The sequence below is a fragment of the Chelmon rostratus genome, chromosome 23, assembly GCF_017976325.1.
Source record: "Chelmon rostratus isolate fCheRos1 chromosome 23, fCheRos1.pri, whole genome shotgun sequence".
NCBI classification, from domain to species: domain Eukaryota; kingdom Metazoa; phylum Chordata; class Actinopteri; order Chaetodontiformes; family Chaetodontidae; genus Chelmon; species Chelmon rostratus.
Window position 1 is genome coordinate 4,430,349 of NC_055680.1, and position 21,030 is coordinate 4,451,378.

General features: G+C 47.2%; 1 protein-coding gene across 1 annotated transcript in view; it reads right to left on the minus strand.

Annotated features, from left to right (window-relative positions):
- The window catches only part of kirrel1a (kirre like nephrin family adhesion molecule 1a), a 28,601-nt gene extending 9,150 nt beyond the window's left edge, over nucleotides 1–19,451 (minus strand). The window contains exons 1-7 of the mRNA XM_041965096.1: nucleotides 19,186–19,451; nucleotides 5,083–5,232; nucleotides 1,515–1,664; nucleotides 1,279–1,436; nucleotides 1,017–1,167; nucleotides 608–713; nucleotides 164–312 (exon numbers count right to left, since the gene is read on the minus strand). Coding sequence (XP_041821030.1) covers nucleotides 164–312; nucleotides 608–713; nucleotides 1,017–1,167; nucleotides 1,279–1,436; nucleotides 1,515–1,664; nucleotides 5,083–5,232; nucleotides 19,186–19,231 — 910 coding nt within the window. The 5' untranslated portion in view covers nucleotides 19,232–19,451. The remainder of the gene's footprint in view (nucleotides 1–163; nucleotides 313–607; nucleotides 714–1,016; nucleotides 1,168–1,278; nucleotides 1,437–1,514; nucleotides 1,665–5,082; nucleotides 5,233–19,185) is intronic.
- Between the last annotated feature and the right edge of the window lie 1,579 nt (nucleotides 19,452–21,030).

The window sequence follows — 21,030 nt, forward strand, 5'->3', positions numbered from 1 at the left end:
TGTGCTTGAGTGATAATGCGGTAGGAATAAAGCGGATAAGCAGCTCAGAAAAACAACACCGGTCAACAACAATGGTGTGTTTCATCCCTCTGACTCCAGACTGCAGTCAGTGAAGTGGGCCACGAGCGACTGAGCAAGGTGAGATGAGTATTGTGTGACTCACAGTGAACGTCCACCAGGATGCTGACGTTGGTCTTTCCCACAGCGTTGAAAACCAGACAGGAGACGGGCTCGGTGAAGAAGGAATGGTCGGCCTTGGTGGTGAACACACTCTCCCTGGCACCCTGCAGCACCACGCCCCCCTTAGCCCACCTGGGGTTAAAAAACACTATGTTATATGAAAAAATATGTGCACTCACAATAGAACAATATGTGACACAAACGGAATCTGCAAATATTAAAGTCTTGTTTTCTTGATCTCTCTCAATGGATTTATATGTATTTCCTTTTTTTATGTCCACTTTAAGGTGGATTTAGGAGTAGCCACTCCTTTCAAAGCAAACCAGAGAAACACAGGAGAGCCAAAAGGTAAAACACTTCTGTCACACAATTTGGCCAGGCTACTTTAAGAGGCTCAGTGAAAATATGCTTGTGCGTGGACGCAGACCTGTAGCCCATAATAGGAGGGTTGGCGTGAGCCTGGCAGGTGAAGGTGACTCTGTCCCCCTCCAGGACAGAGCGAGGCTCAATGGACAAGGTCACTGTCGGTGGATCTGGAAGAGACAGGGGGGAAGAGAGTCGTGTAACAACAGCCTTGCTACACCTAATGTATGCCGCAACGTGGAGGACAGTTGAATGCAAAATGGCTTCCATGCTTTACCTGATAATAGCTATAAAACGGTTGCTTTTTACTTTTACCAGCCAACTTTATACACTGTATAAATGTATAAAGTGTCCTTATAGATTGTGCTAAAAAAGTGTTTTTGCAAATATCCACATTTCAATGTGATAAGATAACGAAATGACACTTTTTGAGTTAAACTCGCTGTCCGTCTGAATGTTATTTAATTGCTTACGGTGTACGTTGAGGGTGACAGTTGTGCTTTTGCCGGTTGGAACAGCCAGGTTGGTGGCCACACAGCTGTAGTTCCTCCCAGTGTCGCTGTCCACCGGCTGGATTGGCAGGTAGCTGCGTGTGGTCACCCTCTTCCTGTCTGGAAGCACCTCCTGATGATGGCGTTGATGAAAGATTTACAATACAGATGAGATGCTGCAGCTGTGAAAACGTGTCATGAATTTCGTGTGTCTAGATGAATGTGATCATGGTTTTAGACTCACAGTGGTACTGGCAGCCCCGTCCACAGGCAGACCGTCTTTAAGCCACTCGATCATGGAAGGCGGTTTAGCGCCTCGTGACACACAGCTCAGGTTGTAGGACTCCCCCGCATTCAGCAACACCTCCGGACCCCCATCGATCACCGGGTCGTCTGGGGGAACTGGAGCAGGAGGGGAGTGTTAGAAACGCACAACATCTCACACACTTTCTGCAGACGTGCGCTGGCAGACAAACGTACTGAGGACGGTGAGTTTGGCCCTCCTGGACCTCAGGGCGGCATCAGGGGCCTGGCACTCGTACAGGGAGTCATCAGACAGATCAGCTGACAGGATCTCCAGGTTGTACTGGCCCAACTCCTGCACACGCAACACACGGTACCGGGGCCAGGCTGGGACACACAGACATCACAGACTTTTAGGGCACAGAATTAAGCAAGACTTCCACAAACAAAATTAAATAGACTCAATTTTTAAACCTTGTGCTTCCTTCTCCTTGTATTGAACATGTTGGGGTTCACATTTCTGACCACTTTTGTCAATTTCCTGAAATGCATCTCAGGATATTTAACTTTTTCCTATTACTTTTGTTGTGCTCTGTGTCCTCCTCATGCAGCTTGAATGTCACTATGACACTATATACATGCCATTATACAATATTTGACCTTTCAAATACAAAACTGCTAATTCATCACGTGTCTCAGGATCCCCACATATCCCTGTGGTCTGTATCAGAATGTGAAAAAATGCAACAACTCGCTTCTTGTTCCAGTTCATAAAACAGATCTGTGTCATACATGAAGCAAAGCTCTGACTTCATCAGGCTGAATGACACCAGAGACATGCATGGCCGCGTGATGCGACAGATATGCATAAAAGCAAACGCATGACTAAACACACACATTTGCACACTTTTGCACAATGCACAGTTGCACACATGCAACGCATCCTCTTCCCCTTCCCCCATCCGCCACACGGCCCAGCTGTGTCACTGCTGTGCATTCTCACCATTAGGTGGCATCCATGCTCTCTCTCACCAGCAGGGGGAAAAAGATGAATGCATTATGACAGCAGCGTTTTAGAGGACTCAAATCGACTCCAGTCCGTGGTGCAGAATTCATGTTTGCTGCCCAGACGTAGATCGCATGTGAAATTCTCTGTGCCGTTTCCATGCACAGCCTCCGAACTGAGCTGTGCTGCTTGCCTAACCTTGTGTGTCCTTGTTTCTGCATGCATGCATGTGTGTGTGTGTGTGCGCCTCGTATATACGTGCATTTGCATGTGAAATGTCGGGAGCGAGAAAGCGTATGAAAAGCCCAGAGAACAAGGCGGGGGAGCAGAGGGACAGAGCCTCATATACAAACACACACACACACACACACACACACACACACACACACACACATACACCGAGTGTACGTGTGCATGAAGCAGCCAGTGTTCATTCACATGTTTTTATTTAAAAGCTTTGGCTTGAAGCACTGGACCATTACAGTAACAATATGATTAAAATAAAGGAGGGAGAGACGGAGAGAATGGAGAGGGGACAGACGAGGAGGAGAGAAGGAAGGGACGGAAGGGCTGAGAGGAAGAGTAGAGCGTGAGCTGAGAGTGTGTCAAGCAAGGTGAAGGTAAGGAGAGAGGAAGAGAGGCAAGGTAGAGAAGTTAAATGAAGAAGAGGCGAGAGGGCTCAGCTCAGCAGAGGCAGCTGAAAGAAGGAGAACAAGAGGGAGAGAAAGGAACAAGGGAGCTTAGATGAGGAGGTCACGAAGGAATAGCATGACAGACAGAGGAGGGGAGGAGAGGAGAGCAGAGGGTGATTAAAAAAACCAAAGAATTAAAGAATAAATCCCAAATTCTGGCATACAGTAGACGAGAAGGGAGAAGAGAAGAAAAGGAAAGGAAAGGGAAAAATTGTGAAAGGTAACCGAAGCAAAGGAAAGAGGAGGAAAATAAACATAGTCTGGGAAAAACAACAGCGACATGCACAAAAACAAGGCAACAGCATGTCACAAATGATGCAGTCTCCCTCTGGACCAATCAGTTAAAAATATGCCCACTTGTTTTGGCCAGTAATTGCACAGCCCCCTTTGGGCTAATCAGCGCAATTCCGAAAAAGCTGCAACACAGCGATGAGATGCATCATCTCCCCAAGTTTTGTCAAAGTCAGATATGCTGCGTCGTAAATTGCTGTTGTTGACAGAAGGACGAGCGGGAGACGTCAGAAATCAAACGGGAAGTTTTATGACTAGGGACAAAAATGCAACGAGAAAGGCTGGAGGGAACAGCGAGGGCACCGAGCTGCAGGGCAGATTGAGGGCCGCGTATTCGTTGATGAACCCCCCTCTCAATAAAAATCAGATATTAGCCAGTCAGTGTCACCCACCGCTGATATGACAGAGGTGATGATGTGATGCTCCTCCAGCGAGCTGAAGGGTGTCAGTAAAATGCGCCCAAGGGGGCTTCAAATTCCCCATCAAACGTTGGATGATATGTGCAGAAGGTGGCCAAAGTCAGCCTAAATAAGTGCACAATTTGTCACAACCCAGCGTGATGGGGTGGCTGCTGTGGCACCCCGGCTGTGTTTAGCATAACAGTAGACTCTTACATCTCTTGGCCCAAACTGCTCCGCTGGCTCAATCTAGCTGTAACTCAAACATTCAGCAGCAAACACATTTTGTCAGCATGCATTAGCCACCGCAGTTACAAACACGCAATGTCACACTGGGCGAGCATGTATCATTCAAAATGCTGCGATAGAGCACTGAAACAGCTCAGTTAGCTCAGTCGAAGGATATCTGGCAAAAGCATTAGCTGGTTAAAAAAAAGGCATTTTTGTCATAGGACAAATATTGGCTGCTGCAGCTGTAAAGCCTAGCATGACTGCTGGGGTCATGTGGAAATGGTGACTGGAACCTTACATAGATCCATCCCAGTTAGTTACTGACACCCTGTCTTCAGGCTTAGTTATGCTTTTGTTGCCTGAACCAGCGATTCCACCTGCACAGCCCTGTCAGATTGTTTTTCAGGAGGTTTGGTCTGCTTTCATTCATCCATTACTTCTGCCTATTTCAACATCTTGGCTCTCTTGTTAACTAGATTTCACGCACACTCAATTGCACAAACTGTGCAGGATTTCGAACTGACTCAGGCTGGAGGGAAGCGTGTCCTGTGCAGACAGCCCATAGTAGTTCAGTGGTTATTGGGACAGTAAATAGAGAAGTGACGTTAGCCATTAGCTGCTAGCACGGCTGTAGACCTGGTTTCATTTTATTTATCTTTATACTTCGTGGTAAATGCAGAAGTGCCCCTGGCTGGAAAGTCACCGGTCTAAGCAGTACAGTTGTGGTGCTTGTGCATTTGTAGTTTTTGTTGGGAGTCGGTGTAAACCTCACATCATTTCAAACACCTCGTTCAGAAGTGAAAATATCAAATTTTATGCAGAGTTTGTAAATTTTACGTGAGGCAGAGTGGCCTCCGCAGAGTGTCAGATTGAGCTCAGCGTCAGAGCACAGATGCCACCGTAAGCATAAAATACGCTTTAAAACATTAAACACATCTTCCCTCCTCGCTCTGAAATGTTGTATAATAAGTTAAATGAGTAAATGCTGAGCCCTCGCAATTGCGGTGCAAAGAGCACCAGAAAGAACTCTGGACATTCGCAAAATTGCGCGTTGCAGCAACGTGCAGCATTAGGTTTTGCCCGTCAGCAGCTGCGATCCAAAAGTATCAAATCAGCTTTGAAAAGCCCGTCTTAGTCACATGCTGGACAGAGTGAAGGAGGCCTGAGGAGGCTGTATGATGTCTCACCCCGCAGGTCCTCTCCGATGCCCAGAGCCAGGCCATCTTTGGTCCACTGAACAATGCCTGAGTAGTTGAACACAACACAGGACAGGATCACCCTCTGGCCCCGCACCACCGACTGGTCTGCCGGCTCCTGAGAGAACCTCGCTGTCCACACTGGAGAGACACATGGAGAATAGGGATTGGGAGAAAAAGAGAGGTAAGTTAGGGACTTTCTCATTCTCGGTTTGTACATACTAGCAAGCGAGCTGCTGTGAAATCCCCCCAACCACAGATATAGCATATTACTGTATCTGTGGTTTTATGGTTAATTGATCGAAAACTGCATCCCTCCCGCAGAAATGGAATGCCATCTTTGATCACACGCTGGCTTGCGGCCATTAAGCGAGCGCCAAGGAGAAAAGAGCGGCGTGGAAAGACGGAGGTGTCAAAGAAGTAGGAAATCAGAACAGAGCAGGAGAAGAAGAAAGAAGACGAAGAGGTGGTTAATGCTGACTCAGGAGAGAAGAGCTGGGAGATCAAACAGGCAACTCCAGCCATTGGGTCTCTCACACCCCTTTTTCTTCTCGCTCCTGACTTTTATTTCTTCAAAACTCTCTGGCCCTCCCTCTCGTCTCCCTCTCTCTCTGTTTCTCCCTTCTTCATTCCTCCCTATGAGTCATCTCCCAGGCTTCCACTCCCCAACCAAAACTACAGTGGCTGTCATTGTCTCCGAGACTCTCTCCCTCCACTCTGCAGTCCACTACCACAGCAGGAAGACCAGCGACCCACCGTCTAATATGAGGGGGGACAAAACAAGAAAAAAAACCCTCTGCTATTGTTCCACGCTGTACGATGACAAGTTGTAATTAGCTGTCCCTTGAAGACATGACACCCGTACAATGGAGGATTCGCAGCTCCCTTTAAATTTTCATCCTTTCCTTTCTGCCTCCCGCTTTCATTTTTCTCTGCTCTACCACTTACTTCGAAGAATCTCACAACGTAGATCATTAACCCGACGCTGCATCACACACCCCCTCCATCCTCCCCCACCTCTGCCATTACCTCCCCTCGTATTCTCTCTCTACATGTTGTATGCCTTTTCCCCAAATTGCTTTTCCCTCCATATGTATGCATCCCCACTCGCCTCCTTCACTTTGTACATCCATAATGTTGTCTATGAATGTCCTTTTGCCTGCACTGATTTTCCCCCACCTCTCCCTCCCCACACTGTGTATGCACCTCCTTCTTTCTATATACATATATAATGCTGTATATGTCCTTTTACCCATAATGCTTTCTATTTCTGTGTTCCTCCTCCTCGCTGGTTGGAAGGGGGTTAGAGGCGGACTGTCACAACTCATTTATCACATTAAATATCAGCCCTCCAGCACTTTCTCTCTCTTTCTCGTTCCCCCGTTCTCCCGTCTCTCTCTTCTCTCACTTTTTTCCCTCACTCCCTTTTCTTCACCTCCTACCATTTACATCTCTCCTTCTCACTTGTCCTCTCTGCTTTTTTATCACTTGTCCCCTCCCCTCTTTCCCTTACACTCCCTCTCTCATTCCCTCGCACTTCTCCCTCTGAGCCCTCCAGCGCTCTTCTGAAGGTTCCCATCTCTCTCACTTTTTTTAACAACTGCCATATGCCTGTGCACCCCACCTCTCGCCTCCCCATCATGACCCTCAGTCCCTATCTCTCACGTTTCCCCTCCCTTTCATATATACACAGACATGCACTCTCCCCCTATCATGTCGGATTTGGTGTGATTTGCAGAGGTACAATATGCCTGATAATACAAAAGAACGCAGTCATGCAAAAAGATTTCCTTACCAATCACAACAATAGCTTCTGACAGTGCAGCACATTAATATTCTGAAGATAAAGGAGATGTGCAAGGATACACGCTGAAAAGAGAATCAGATGCAGATGGAGCTTTGCAGCATGCATACCTAGAATAATTTAGCAGTGAACCAAAAAAAAAAAAAAAAAAACAGCAGCCCTTAATTTGCTCCCTGAGGAACACCCAGATTAACTGGATTAATGCATTAAAATAAACAAAGCAAGCACAACAACAGTGATTGGCTGTGAAAAGTCGGGAAGGAAAATCGTGTCATATAAGTCACAAAGCCTTCAGCATTCTGAAAAGACACCACAGGAATGCATGTTTTCACCAGCTTGCAACCAACATACCTCGAAGTTGAAGTCAGTGAGGAGATGCCTTTGAATGGCCACTACACACTGGCTTGAAGGAAACTATGACTCTCACTACAGTATACCAACTATATTGAGGCAATACAAAGTCGGTATATTTGTTTCATAAGAATTTAGGATCTGGGTAGTTCATTTGACCTCTTTTAATGTGTGCCTCGGTGTCAATTTTGAACTTGATGACGACATTAAGGCCCTGAAAACTTATTTTCTCGATCATCCTCATAGTTGGACCGATCGGGTCCGACATGAACACACAATGTTCGGCCAAAATTGGAACCATTTTTGGTTATTCAGAAACAAGTTTTTTCTCTGTGTTCTTCTCATCTGTTTGAATACCCAAAGAACCACATTAATGGAGTTTTGAAGTGTTTTTAATAAATAGTGCTTAAGGATGTTTTTTTTGCCAAACTTGGAATGTCATTGTTGCTCATTCATAGTCATGAAGATCGAATGCTACAGAGAAACACTTCAGGCTATCAAGAGGACTGTATTTAAATTCTGTCAGGGGTCAGCTATTACACATTACTGCTGGCAAAAACTTCCACAAAGTCCACAGTCAGAGCCATAGGTGGCATCTTTACATGTCCGACAAGCCAAAACCCTAATTTGTAATTTAATTTACAATGATTAACTTGGCAAATCACTCAAACAAGAGATTTTGGAACTGATGGCATACCTCACAGACAGACACGTCACACACTTGGAAATTAGTTTGCCAGCTGTTTTAAGAAACTAAAACAGCCAAAACAGTCAATTAGTGTTCTGTCAATTGACCGATCCAAACGACTAATCGTTTCATCGTTTCTGTCGTTTCGAGACTGAAGGCACCAATGTCTAATTTTTTGGCCACTTGAGGACAGGAACAAGACCTAAACACAGCACTGACATCAGCTGATAGTGTGAATTTGTCAGCATACTGCTGCACATTCAGCAAAAACGCAGTGACATTAGGACTTCTTTTTCTGGCCACCCAACCAATGATGCTAATATTCACTTCACTGTAGCTCTGTTTTCGCTCTCACTCCTGAGGGAAATATCTGGCTCTTTGGCCGTTAATGCTTCACTGTTCTCACCAGCTAGTTGCTAACTCTGCCTCCTTGCCATTTAGTGCCGGGCAGGTAGTTCACAGTGGGTTTATCAGCGAAAACAGACACTGATGGAAGTGGTGGAGTGAACCAAAACAGTACAGCTGCAGGCTGGAAAAAAACAAATAACGAGCTAATTATTATGAGCGACCCCTCTTACGTACAGTAAAAGCAGCCATGTCTTTAAGACGTGCATGTATGATATGGAATCCACCATCTCACATGCTTATTTTGTCAATACTTCATGCAAATTGTTAGCAAGCACACATGACAGCAATGTGGTGGTAATTAAGGTTGAAAATGCATAATCAGCACAATATTTTGGAAAAACCAACAGTGTAAATGAAAGATAATTCTAGACAGTCCAGAGTTTTGTTTTAATTTCCTGTATCCAACCCTAATGATGAAACTCACATCCGTCTAATGCTAATTACTGGAATGTACAGCTTGGGTTTGCACGATCTCTTAAAGCATGAAAAGCCTTTTCTCAGATAAACATGAGTGTGAAGAGAGTTTAGCCAGGTTTAAAGCACCCCGCAACCTTGACAGTAGCCTGAGGGCAAGCAAATCCTTTCCTCCACCACCTCAGATTTGCCTGCTGAAGGTATTCCCTCAACTGCTTCAGTAAACCACAAACATAATCCAAACTGAGTACTCTGAGTGGAGGCTACACAATCTGCAGAGAAAACACCCATGCAAAAGGCTGAGGACTGAAAACACTGACTCATTTAAACATGTGCTCATCGCCTTCTGATTTCCATATTACCCAGTTAACACTTGTCAACATGAGTGTATGTGCTTGTGGGTGTGTGTCTGCGTGTTTAAAGATGGAAATCTACACACAGAGAGCAGTCGGAGCAAAGGCAAGACAGGAGCGTGCATGCAAGGGAGCTTGTATTCCTTCATTATGTGGGTTATGCTGCAGTGACAAATTTAGAGTGTCCTGATTTCCTTGAGTCACTGATCCCCAAGATACCACCGGGAGACTCCGAGCACCCTGTCCACACAAAGACCACTGTCACAAAGAGCTGTGACCATGACCGCACGCACATGGTCACACACACATGCAAACAAAACCAGGCAGCGCAGATGACCTAACCTCCACCACATGGGCTAACCATTTCCTCTCAACACTCACACAAACACAACCACTCTAAACCCCAAACATATAATCGACACGTACAGGCGGTTTCCTGAACACGGATTACACCCCGACTCGGACTAAACCGTCAAGCCAGAGGAGCATCTCCATCTCCGTTGGGAGCGGGTCTCAGTTTAGTCTAGGATTAAGTACAGCCCAAGCCAAAGTTTGGAAAGGGATTAGGATTAATCTGGAGCCTAGGACAACAGCCCCTGCAGACACTGTGACACCAACCTCGGCTTGTCAAAGCAGACACAAAGCCAAAGGCGAGCACGCACGCACAGCTTCGCCGGGTGACTCACCGAAAGCATGGCCACGCTCCGCCATAGTGTGAACCACCACAGCAATTTAGCCCGAGAGCACCTCTCGCACCATGCGATGGCGTTTTAATAGCAAGGTAATGAACCATCAATTTGTTGCTGAAAATTACTGAAAGGGTATATTCATGCGAAGATATTTGGAACTATTTTTAGTAAGCGTGCTGCTCATATGCCCTGCATTTCTTAATTTGCCACACACCCTGCTGTTAGGTGGTGAATGTCAAAGCTTGCTTTATAGCTTTTAAATGCGGGCTCGCCTCGCCTCTCTGTATGGGACGGGAGCGGAGGCTGGAAGTGACACCATGCGGTAGAGAGTTCTGGGAAAGGTTCACTGACGGCATTCAGTCTCACTGAATCAGATGCAATTAAATAAAATGGCATTTGTATGGATTGTTATGCATCGATCTAATTATCTTTGTGTCTGGCCCTCTCCCCGTGCCCCTCTGTACCCCTCCAACAAAGTCCCCCTGCCTTCCTCTCCCTCGCTCCTCTCCAGCCAATCCCGCGCTTCAGCTGGATCACGGACTTGCGTCACCATAGCAACAGCTGACGTGTAAAGTAACTGCCCAAAAAAAGTTTTCTGTACAAGCGTGTCTGTGAGCGCACGCGTATGTGCATCTGCGCGTCTGATGAAACCCTCCCTTATGCACGGTACACCCATTCTCAAGGAAAACATTTTTCAATGACCTCATCCTCCCTCCACCTATTCAATTAATAGTCAGGCGGCTGCGCCGGCCTCTCATTATTTCTTTCTTTCACCCTCCCTCCCCTCCTCTCTTCACTGTTAGTCAATCCGCTCCAAATTGATTTTGTTATCAGTCTAATTCCATATCGGCGCTGCGTGTGGCCGATGTGTTGGTGTTACGGAGGGGCTGCCTGAAAATGAGATGCAGGGATGGGAGAACAAAGAGACGGCGAGGTCCACAGACGCAGAGCTGTGAAGTGTGATGGAGGAGGATGACATCATTGTTTCAGGACAAAGTTGCAGCCATAGGAGTCATGCGGCGCTGACTCGCCCTGCGTGTTTCCTGCGCGTGTCTGTACATACATCTAGATGTCTGTCTGTCAGCGTGTGCAGGAGACCCTTTGGACTTCACTACTGGAGCTCTCTTTATAAGAATTCAGAAAACTTATTCCAAACACTGATGCCTGTTTTAGCTCTTAAAAAGCTGACCTGGAGATATGAAACTTTAATGTAGTACAGCACTATGCATTGTAAATGTATACTACACTATGTATGCATGTAGCCTACGTGGATTTTTATGAATGCATGCATGCTGTGTGCACTGTATAATGTATGTAATGTATGTAGACCAGCAAATGATGATTACGTCCATTGCCGATTCATCTCCAGTCCACAACATGTCAGAAAATACTGGAAAAACTTGCATGTGACATCTTAAAATGACTTGTTTTGTCCAACCACGAGCTTAAAAATATTTAGTTTATTATGATGTAAAACAGAAGAAAGCCCCAAATCCTTGCGTTTGAGAAGCTGGGAGCAGCAAGTTTCAGAATTTAAACAACTCACCTATCAAAAGTGTTGTCAAGTAATGTTCTGTCAGCCAACTAACCAATAAATCAACCAATCATTCCAGCTCTAAACTGTGTCCATGCAGCACGTGAGCGTGTGCAGTTATCTCTATTTATTTGGCTGTGGGAACTCGACCACCTGTGCCTGCCTTCCCTCAACAACATGGCTGCCTGGCAGGATGGCCATAATAACCAGTAACCATGGTGACGGCACTATAGGAACAATCCGCGGACATAGATGGAGAGAAGCGGGGAGTGAAAGGAGGCGACCCACTGAGCCCGCTGACAGCATGTCACTCAAACACAAAGGTGACTCCTGGAGGTGGGGACAGAGCAGAGGGGAGATCAGGGCTGGGGGGGGGGTGCCGGAGAGAGAAAGACACAGGGACTCCTTCCTTTGTCTGCCGCAATGTCTGCCTGCTCGCTCCCTTCCTCTGTCATCTTACCTTGCCGTCCACCCCCTTACTAGCAGTCAGCGACCTCTCTCTTTCTTCATCTCCTTTGTGGCCTTGCCCCCTCCTCATTCCCTATTCACTTCCTTTTGTCTGGCAGGCATCTACTTAGAGATGATCACTTCTCCTTCCTCCCTCCACCGACCACTTGATTCCCTTCTCCGGCTACCTTCTCCACCTTCAAGCACGTCTGCCTCTCTTTCCCTCCATCAGCCCTCCCTCTCGTTCCCTCTCTCCATTACTATCAAAATGGTTGCTGTGGAAACACGTTTATTTGGAAATGGCGGGAGGAAAATTATTCCTGCGCTTTGTCTCGTCGATTTTGATACTACGGTGTGAATGAGAGTGCACATGCTCCCATGAAGGTGTGCACTCATTTTCTATCAATATGTGTGTTTGTGCAGACAGAATGTGTGTGTGTGTGTGTGTGTGCTACCCTCCCATTCTCTGGGGCTCCTCTCATACATGCATTTCACATCTGAAGAGCTTTATTTGTACCAAACCTCTGTTACAGACATTGTTACCATGGCTACAGCCAGTGAGGACCACTGACACAATGACAGACACAGTGGCCATGGCAACCCCAGGATCAGTGGTGGGTAATATGATAATTCACGGATGAGGCATCTGACACATTACGGGCACATGAATATGCTCGAGCGCTGGAAAGCCGGCCCGGCGCTGGTAATCCACGAGCCTTTGTGCGGCCAACATGCCGAGCGGCTGACAAAGAATACTCTGCTGTAACCAAGGGTGACCAGAACTAACAATAGCCGTCCTCTGGATAAGCTACAACAAGGGGATACATACATATCAAGCTGCTACTCTGCAGCAGTGTCCTGTTTAGCTCGTGGCGCAGGGGTCGCCACAGAATTCAACCGGCACAATCGATATCATAATGAATCGATAATTCACGGCAGCGGCTTGCCATTGATTTCGGGCAGCGACCCATTCCCAAAGCCACTCTGCCCCCGAAAGCCACGTGATCCGGTGAGCAAACATCGGGACCATCAACTGTGACAGCTTTCAGATGGTCAGCCGATCCGCCTCACGTTACAGCACGGCATGGTAATGGAATTCAGCAGGACTGTTTTACAAGCAGCGTGCCATCGATAAATCACCTCCTCTAAGGTCTGCTTTAATTCAATCCAGTGTAATCTAATTTTATTGGTATGTACTGTAGCTTCTTGCAATGTCATCTGTCACAAACCGGCCAATAAAAACGCGGGGCCTTGACCTCCTGCAGCGAAGCAATGGTCACGCAGACCCTCCTGCTAATATCACCACCACAGCATACCGTCGCTTTGAAGAGGAGGCTTCTTCACTGACAGCAAACACTCTAAATGGCTACAAAGCAACAGGAATGGGGTGATAATAAATCTGGGTTGAGCACTGCAGACTTTTAGATTCATAAGCTTTTGGTTAGCTTTAGGAAAATAGAGTAGAGCGTGTCTAATAAATGACGAGCATCCTCCCATGAGACAATTATGGACCAAAAACTATTCAGAAAACTTTTTACTTAGAAAAACTTAAAAGATCCTATCATGATATACTTAATCTGTCCAGTTTTGAGGCGAGAGCGCACAGCGATGTTTGAGACAATAGTGTGCTTCAAACTTTGTGGCGACACTTTATGTCTGTCCTGTTTCAAATTAAATTGTTTTCCCAGTTTGGTGTGGAAGAACCTGACCTCAACCCCATCGTGCAGCTTATCAGCCAGCATCAGCGCCGGGGGAGCAAATCCCTGCAGCCAGACCCCCAAAATCTGAGCCATGCATGGTCCACATACTTTTGGCCATGTGTCATGTCTGATCAGTTTGTCATGACTGGAGCTGAAAACGTGGAAACTGAGTGAAGGTAAGCTCAGCCTGGAGGGGGGGGGGGGGTATTAAGATGGCAGTGGCAGTGTTTGAAAAAATAATGCATCTTCACAAAATGGTTTTAATGACTGGACTTCGAAGCCATTGATGATGATTACAACTAAGAGATGGCTCCCTCATTATTTGTAGACGGCAACAATTTTGCCTGCAGGCTGTTAAATTACATGACAAGGGGACGGCGAGCGCTGCGGCGCTGCGGTGCCCGATTTAGTTGGACGGCTGACCCTAATGTTGTTATCATAAAGGGAAGATGGATGGAGCCAGTCGAATCTCTCCCCCTCTCGCTCGGCCCTGTCCCCGTAGAGCAGCAGAAACCGGGAGAGCGGAGAAATGAAGTGACATCATCAGCGTCAGCCACATTCCTGCGGAGGGAGGGGGCGAGGAGGAGAGGGGGGTTGAGGGAGGAGGAGGAGGAGAATGTCCCAAAACTTTTGAGGTTACAGGACCGACATCCCCCTCCCCCCTTCTCCTTTAAACACACACACACACACACACACACACACACACACACACACAAACGCATAGAAATGCATCAACCCCCCCCCCCCCCCCGTTGAGTGTGCGCATGTTTTCCAGTGCATGTTTGTGTGTGTGTGTGTTACAGTACATGGGCTCCTCTTCCTCATCATGTGCTCCCTGTTTTAATTCATGTGCTTCTCCTCCTGCCCCCTCCCCCATCACTCCCCCACCCCACCCCACTCATACCACCCCCTCCCCTTTCCTCTCCTCTTTCTCTCTCCACCGACCAGAGGAATGCAAGAACCACATCTGGAACTTATTAGAGAGCGAGAGAGAGAAAGGGGTAGATGGAAAGAGAAGAAGTGGTGCTGCTGGTGGTGGGGGGGTGGGGGTGGGGGGAGAAAAGGAGTCATATTGAGAAAAAAAAAAAAAGAAGTCCAGGAGGGGACAGAAAGAGAGAAAAAATGAACTCTGCTAAGCAGAAAAAGGCTCATGTTGGGGGAGAAAGCCAAAGAAGCGAAAAAGAAAGTTAACAGCAACAGCGATTAATGCCAATTAACCTCAGCGGGGACGAGGGCAGGGGAAGAGCTCGGCTGGCACCTCAGATGTGGGTTCAATCACTCCTGATTCCAGCGCAAATGTAGCCTTTGAACCAGCCTCCACCATATTCTGTCTGAATGAGCGGCTCCACCGTCCCCACTGAGGGAGCAGTCAGGCCTGAGTAATAGTCCCTTTCTCTCAGCCGCTGGCCTCCCGACCACTCCTCCTCCTCCTCCTCCTTCATCCTCGTCCCTCACTCCCGGCTCGCTTTTCTTTTCATCCGGCGCTCCCTCCTCAAGTGCTACAATACCCCCCCCCCCCATCCACCTACCCACCCTCCACCTCACCACCTCTAAAACAAACAAAAAAAGTAATCACTCTCGATCGAGCTTCACCCACCTGCCCGCGAGACTACCCCTCTTTGTCCCCCTCCTCCTCTCCCACTTCTCCCCCCCAAAACAACTTTTTCTGTAACCCGCCCCACCCCCCTCTCCATCACCCCAAATTGGTCCTCGCTGCAGAATGTGGCCGTGCAGTTTGGGAAAACAAGGCCAATAGATTCAGTCAGATGTGATAAAGTGTTCCTCTCTTGCTCGGGGGACTCTGCATAAAGAAACATTTTTAAGGGGATGTTTTGGTTGTTTTTTTTCTCCCTTCTTCTTTTTATAACTTGGATGCCCCCGGCCTGTCAAACACAATCAGATTATAGGGCCTTTAAATCCTGGGGCTTCACTGGAGAAACGTTCATGTACTGTGTTGAGGACGCTCAAAGGAAACGTGTACACTCTCTGGATTGAATTAATCTCCGGCCACAAGTTTGATAATGAATTGAATTCTTCTGTGCCCCATCAGGTTTTTACTGGATCGTCTGCAAGCAGGCTTTCCTGCTCTCCGAGCACCACTTCAAAAAGCATTATAGGACACTCGTGTCCAGAGGAATGCCCTTGAACAAACATATCAACTGAGAGAAGCAATCATCGTGTCACACATTGACAAACACCCGTCGGGACAGAAACGCCAAGAATTTGTTGGTAGAGTGGGACCCGACGGGGGGACAACAGGCGTGTGTGTACGTTCTAACATGACGGGCTCCATTCCCAGATTGAGCTTTACAGCTGGTTCAGTGATTGCTTTCAGTGGCTGATGTCAATTAGCGATGCTTTTCGGTAAATGGGCTTCATTCAGATCCCATAAAAACCATGACCTGAATTCGCATATTAACGGTAGGATGCTCCGGAGCCGTATCTCACTCGCTGGGATCAAAATTAAAAACAGACTTCTGCCTCGCTACATATGTCACTGCAGATGTACACTCTGAGCCGGAAAGGGTTCACTATAGCACCACAAAATGGTTCGTTAGCCTCGAAACACCACGGCAGAGAGCTTCCAGAAAGGTTCACGGAGCTATAAATAGTTCCACAAGTGGTAATCCACCAGATCCTCGTCGGGGAATCTTGACAAGTTTGAGTTCCTGTAAGTGGCAGTTTTTCCTCCGTGGTCCACAGTAGCTGCTGCTGCTCGTGTGTAATCTCTCGCTGCCATTATCTGAAACAAGTTCAGCCGAGTGCAGTTCCAGTTTTCGAGGTTATTACGGCCCAATGTGCCCCCATCCTTCTCTAACCAACTTTAGTGCTTGAATTTCTCCAGATCTGCGTGAGCTTAATGAGACTGGCTGGCTACGTGAGATTAGCTCAGGCTAACTGCTCAGCTCTTCTTTTATTTCTCGAGACCGTAAAACGCATCACTTGCTGCGCGAAAGAGGATTTTTTTTCCCCCTGCAAAGGGAGAAGATTTCACGTACTAGCACTATCTGCACTTAACGACAGATAGAAAGTGGGAAAACTGGAGTTCATAGATGCAAATGTCTCAGATTATTATTGGCAAGAACACATTAAATGTTGTAAATCAGCAGTTTTTTCACTGTAATTTGAACCAATACAGCCCACTTTGAGTCCCTGACAATGCACATACAGTCGAAAAACCATGACTTTCCTCATTAAACAACCCTCGAGGAACCCTTGTTTTTCTGGGTGTAAAACCCCCCCTGAACGCATCTGACTCTTCCAACATCTGAATATTTTCTTTGCTGAGCACAACGCAGGAATCCGTCTGAGGTCTGTGATTCACAGCTCGGCTGTGTGATTCAGAGCGGGAGCGTACAGCACGGGCAGCGGCGGCAGCTCGCGGCCTCGGTCCGCACAAAAGGACGGAGGCCGACGAATTGCACACCTGCACCGGAGCCTTTGTCCGAGTCAGCGTTTGAGCCGACCGTCTGGGCTATAGGTGCAGTGCTGCGAGTCCAACCTCAAGGCCTCCTACTCATTAGGAAGTTAAAAGGAGCGTGCTGGCAGTGATTGATTATGCAGTAACACTTAACAGCTGCGTTAATGGTGGTGCTTGCTTGGGACTTATTATCAGGTTGGTATGTAGATACAAGGCTAGGATACTAAATCAATCCCTCCAGTGGTGCTGCCAGTGGAGACATGCTGTAGCTAGTCGTGGCTGCAACTGTATCAGTGAGTCTAAATAACTTAAAAACATTCAGATTCACCACAGCTTTAATTAGCAGCTCCATGAATAACCATCCAATCATTAGCACAAGTAGGCAATTACATGTGTGCAAATTGCAGGCCATGAAATACTGTTTTCCTTGTCTAATGAGGAGATAAGAGTCTGGGTGCTCTTAAGAAAAATGTTCCCAGCTCTAACATTAGCAGTATCTGCTTTGAGGTGATGTTCGTTTCAGCTCACCCCTCTTCTGCTTTCCAGCCCGGACGCCAAAGCCACAGTGCAACATTCGAGACCTTTATGTTAATTACATCATTTTAAATCGCGCTGAGCAAAATGCAGCCCCGCGCACAGCCTGCTAATCTTGTCTTCGGGAAAGCCTTTGAGGGCAAACATCTTTGTGTTCGAGAGCCCAACACGGAGTAATAGTGGATTATACAGTTGTAACAGTGCAACAGCAGACAATAGGACACATAGCTTCACACATGTGAATAGGCACTGTGTGTGTGCGTGTGTGTGTGCGTGTGTGTATGTGGGTGTTTATGCACTGACTTACTGAGCTTGTCATGTGTACTGCACGGTTGATGAGTGGACAAACAGCATGTGGCAGTAACATGGGGTCTCGATTGCGTGAGCAGGGGGGGATTGGTGTGTGTGTGTGGGGGGGGTGCGTGTTTGCTTGTTGCGACGATGCCAGATTGTGTCATGTGTGGATTCATGGAGCGCCTGATTTGTCGATGAAAAGGAAAGGCTGCTCCTTACACCGCGTAGATGCTCGCCTGAATCCTCAGCAGCACGCTATGGGTGGATGCTGAGCACGGCGAGCCTGGCTGAGCGACACAAAGCCTGGCAGACACGGTGACATCATCCCATTCCATACCTTCCCTTCCCCGAACACGCCCCCTACCTATGATGAAGTGGTCGACTGGCCGGCCAGCAGCCAGTCGTGCACGCTCCCGGTCAGCCGAGGTAGACAATGGGGGGATAAAAAAAAAAAACAAAAAGGTAGTTTTGCTTGGTCTGCGCGGCCACGTCACGCAGATATGCCTCGATCAAACAGGTAGCTTATAGAAATTACAACCATCCTCCTCCTCCTCCAGCCTCCTGTCTCCCAGCAACTCAGCTACAGCTGTGGTTATCATAAGCCAATAGCCTACCTGGCACCCCACAGGTACGGAGGGGGAACAGATGCTGATGCTGATGCTGCTGCCTCATTGTGCTGTTGGAATGCACAGAGGAAGGCAAGGATGAGGGTGGAAATGGGCTTTGTGTCATGCGCACAGGTAGGACAGGACAGGAGCAGCACAGGGGTGGTGTATGTGTGTGTGTGAGGGGGGTGAGACAGGGGGAGAGAGCCATATAAGCCGCCTTTCACTACAGGATCACTACAGGGGCTGGGAGCAGTGGTCTCCCTGACTGACAAGCCATTCAGACGTGATAGCAGTGTGGAGGTGCTGCTGGCATGTAGAGCAGCGCTGGTCAATCACTGTCATTCCCGTCACGTCCTCAGCGCCTCACCACGGCCCGTCTGAATAACGGCACCGGGGGTTTGTCATAAGCAAAAGGTCATTTAGGCCGGTGGGCGCGCATGCACCAGTCATGTTCAAGTTGGGCGCACGCGCGCGCACAGCCGGACGCGCATACGCGCACCGGCGCGCGACAACGATGATAAGAGAAATGAATTTTAAAAAAAAAGTGTGGCGATCCATTGCTGCGGTGCGGACACGCAGTCCCACGCGCGCGCGCGCGATCACACGGAGCCGCACGTGCGCGCGCGCGCACACGCCCGAGGTGATCCATTACTGCGGTTCATATGGGAATGCTGTGAAATCACGTTATATGCCTTTCTCTTCCCCCCCACCTACCCCAACACAGACACGCACGCGCTCGCGCAGGAGGGCTGCGGGTTTTAAAGCCTCTGTAGTTTCACGCAATATGACATTTAAACACTACTCGGCGTGTATCATGCGCTTAGAAAAAGCAGAGAAATGCAGTCTTACCAGTTTGAAAACTCAACACCAAACTCAGGAGCAGCAGCCTCTGCATGGTTCAGCCGACCAATAAGTCCGTTATTGGCTCAAACCTCCGTGAGGACAGCATCAAAAAGCGGGAGTTTACTGACTTTGACGATAATGAGACAAAGAAAAATAATCCTCCGGCGTCGTCCCTCCTCGGTCGTCCCCTGACTCGGGTTGGACTCGCTCAGCTTTTACAACATTTCACTGCTTTTTTCACCTCTCTCCTCTCCTTCGCTTTCCAGCGACAGTCCGTTTTCTACTCCACACCGAGAATGTAAGCGAGCAGCAATGACACGGGACGCTTCCGGTCACTTTCTTCAAAATAAAATACACATAGAAGAAGAATGTTACCTTGGTACAGATACATTTCACTTTGAGGAATTAAAATCAGTAAATGATATAATAACATATTACAAATAAATGCAGCATTCGAATAATACTTCCTAAGAAAATGTTTTTTTCTTCACAATAAAGAACATTTCCTTCAAAATTTAAGCCTCTGTAGATACATTTACTTTTTCATTCGACAACGCATTTTTAACGTTACGAAGAACACACAGCACAAGAATCAGCAAAAGAATGTCTGTAATTCAATGATTAGATCAGGAAAATACAATATCCTCCATCATGACACAAATTCAAAACATCTATTTTTATTAGGCTCCTTAATAGGGAAACCAGACAGTGCATTGACAAGATCTGCTCTCTATCTCCTTTTTTCAAACAATGAGGCAGTTATTAAAAGTATTGAAATGTGCGCTTTTTTTCTTTTTTTCTTTCTCTTCACTTTTTTTTCTTTTTTACTTCTCCTGACAAATAAAATAAAATAAAAGTTCACCCAATGTGACCAGACTCTACTTCCGGTGCTGTCCTCGCTGTAATCTGTCTGACTTGACGTCATATTCTCATTAGCGGGGCATTCCTCTCTCTCTCTCTCTCTCTCTCTCTCTCTCTCTCTCTCTCTCTCACGTCAGCAGCACCACAGCACTGCCCCCTTTTTTCTCTCCCTCTGGATCTTGCACAGGCCAACACCGGCAAAAAATACATTATGAAATAAAAAAAATAAAAATAAACCAGCTTAGAGAGGCATAATCATTTTGACACATTTGCTGTAGTCGGGTGTGCGTGATTCCTGCTGTTCACAGCGTGCCATTAGGTAATGAAGTAATTTTTTGATACCTTAACTTACCTCTAGACCTATCTAGTTTTTTAAGAATAATGCGGATGTCACACAAAACTATAAATACCTACATGAAAATCACATCATATAATATATCACAAGACGAGGTCAGTCACTGAACATACACACATCAGCGCATGAATTACCTACAGTAATATTAAACTGATATCATGCATAATGTCAGTGTAATGTTATGGGACATTGACCATTAAGGTAAAATATTGTATTCTTAAAGATGTTACAGGAAATACTCTGCAGTGTGAGTCGGGAATTATAGGAAGCAAAAGATACTGCAGGAGTATTCACAGACGCTTCTACTTCCTAGAATGAGACTGACTATGTAGTGGGATAAAGCAGTGATGTCACTATGATGAAATAGCCCGAGCAGATGATGAACAAACAGACCATGTCCTCATTCCTGTCACATAATGTAGGCTACAGATTTCGGTGATGGTCCCCCGTGATACTGTCGCTGTCACAGCTCAGCAGGTCCGCACAGCGAGCCGGTTCCTCAAGTGGCTTACACTGATGCTGGAGCGCCCCCTCGCGTCCACGACCCACGGCGACCCGGGCACGGGCTCCGAGCACAACTGGAGCAAGGATCCCAAAATATCTGCGCACGCACGCACATTTTTGCCGGCGCTGCT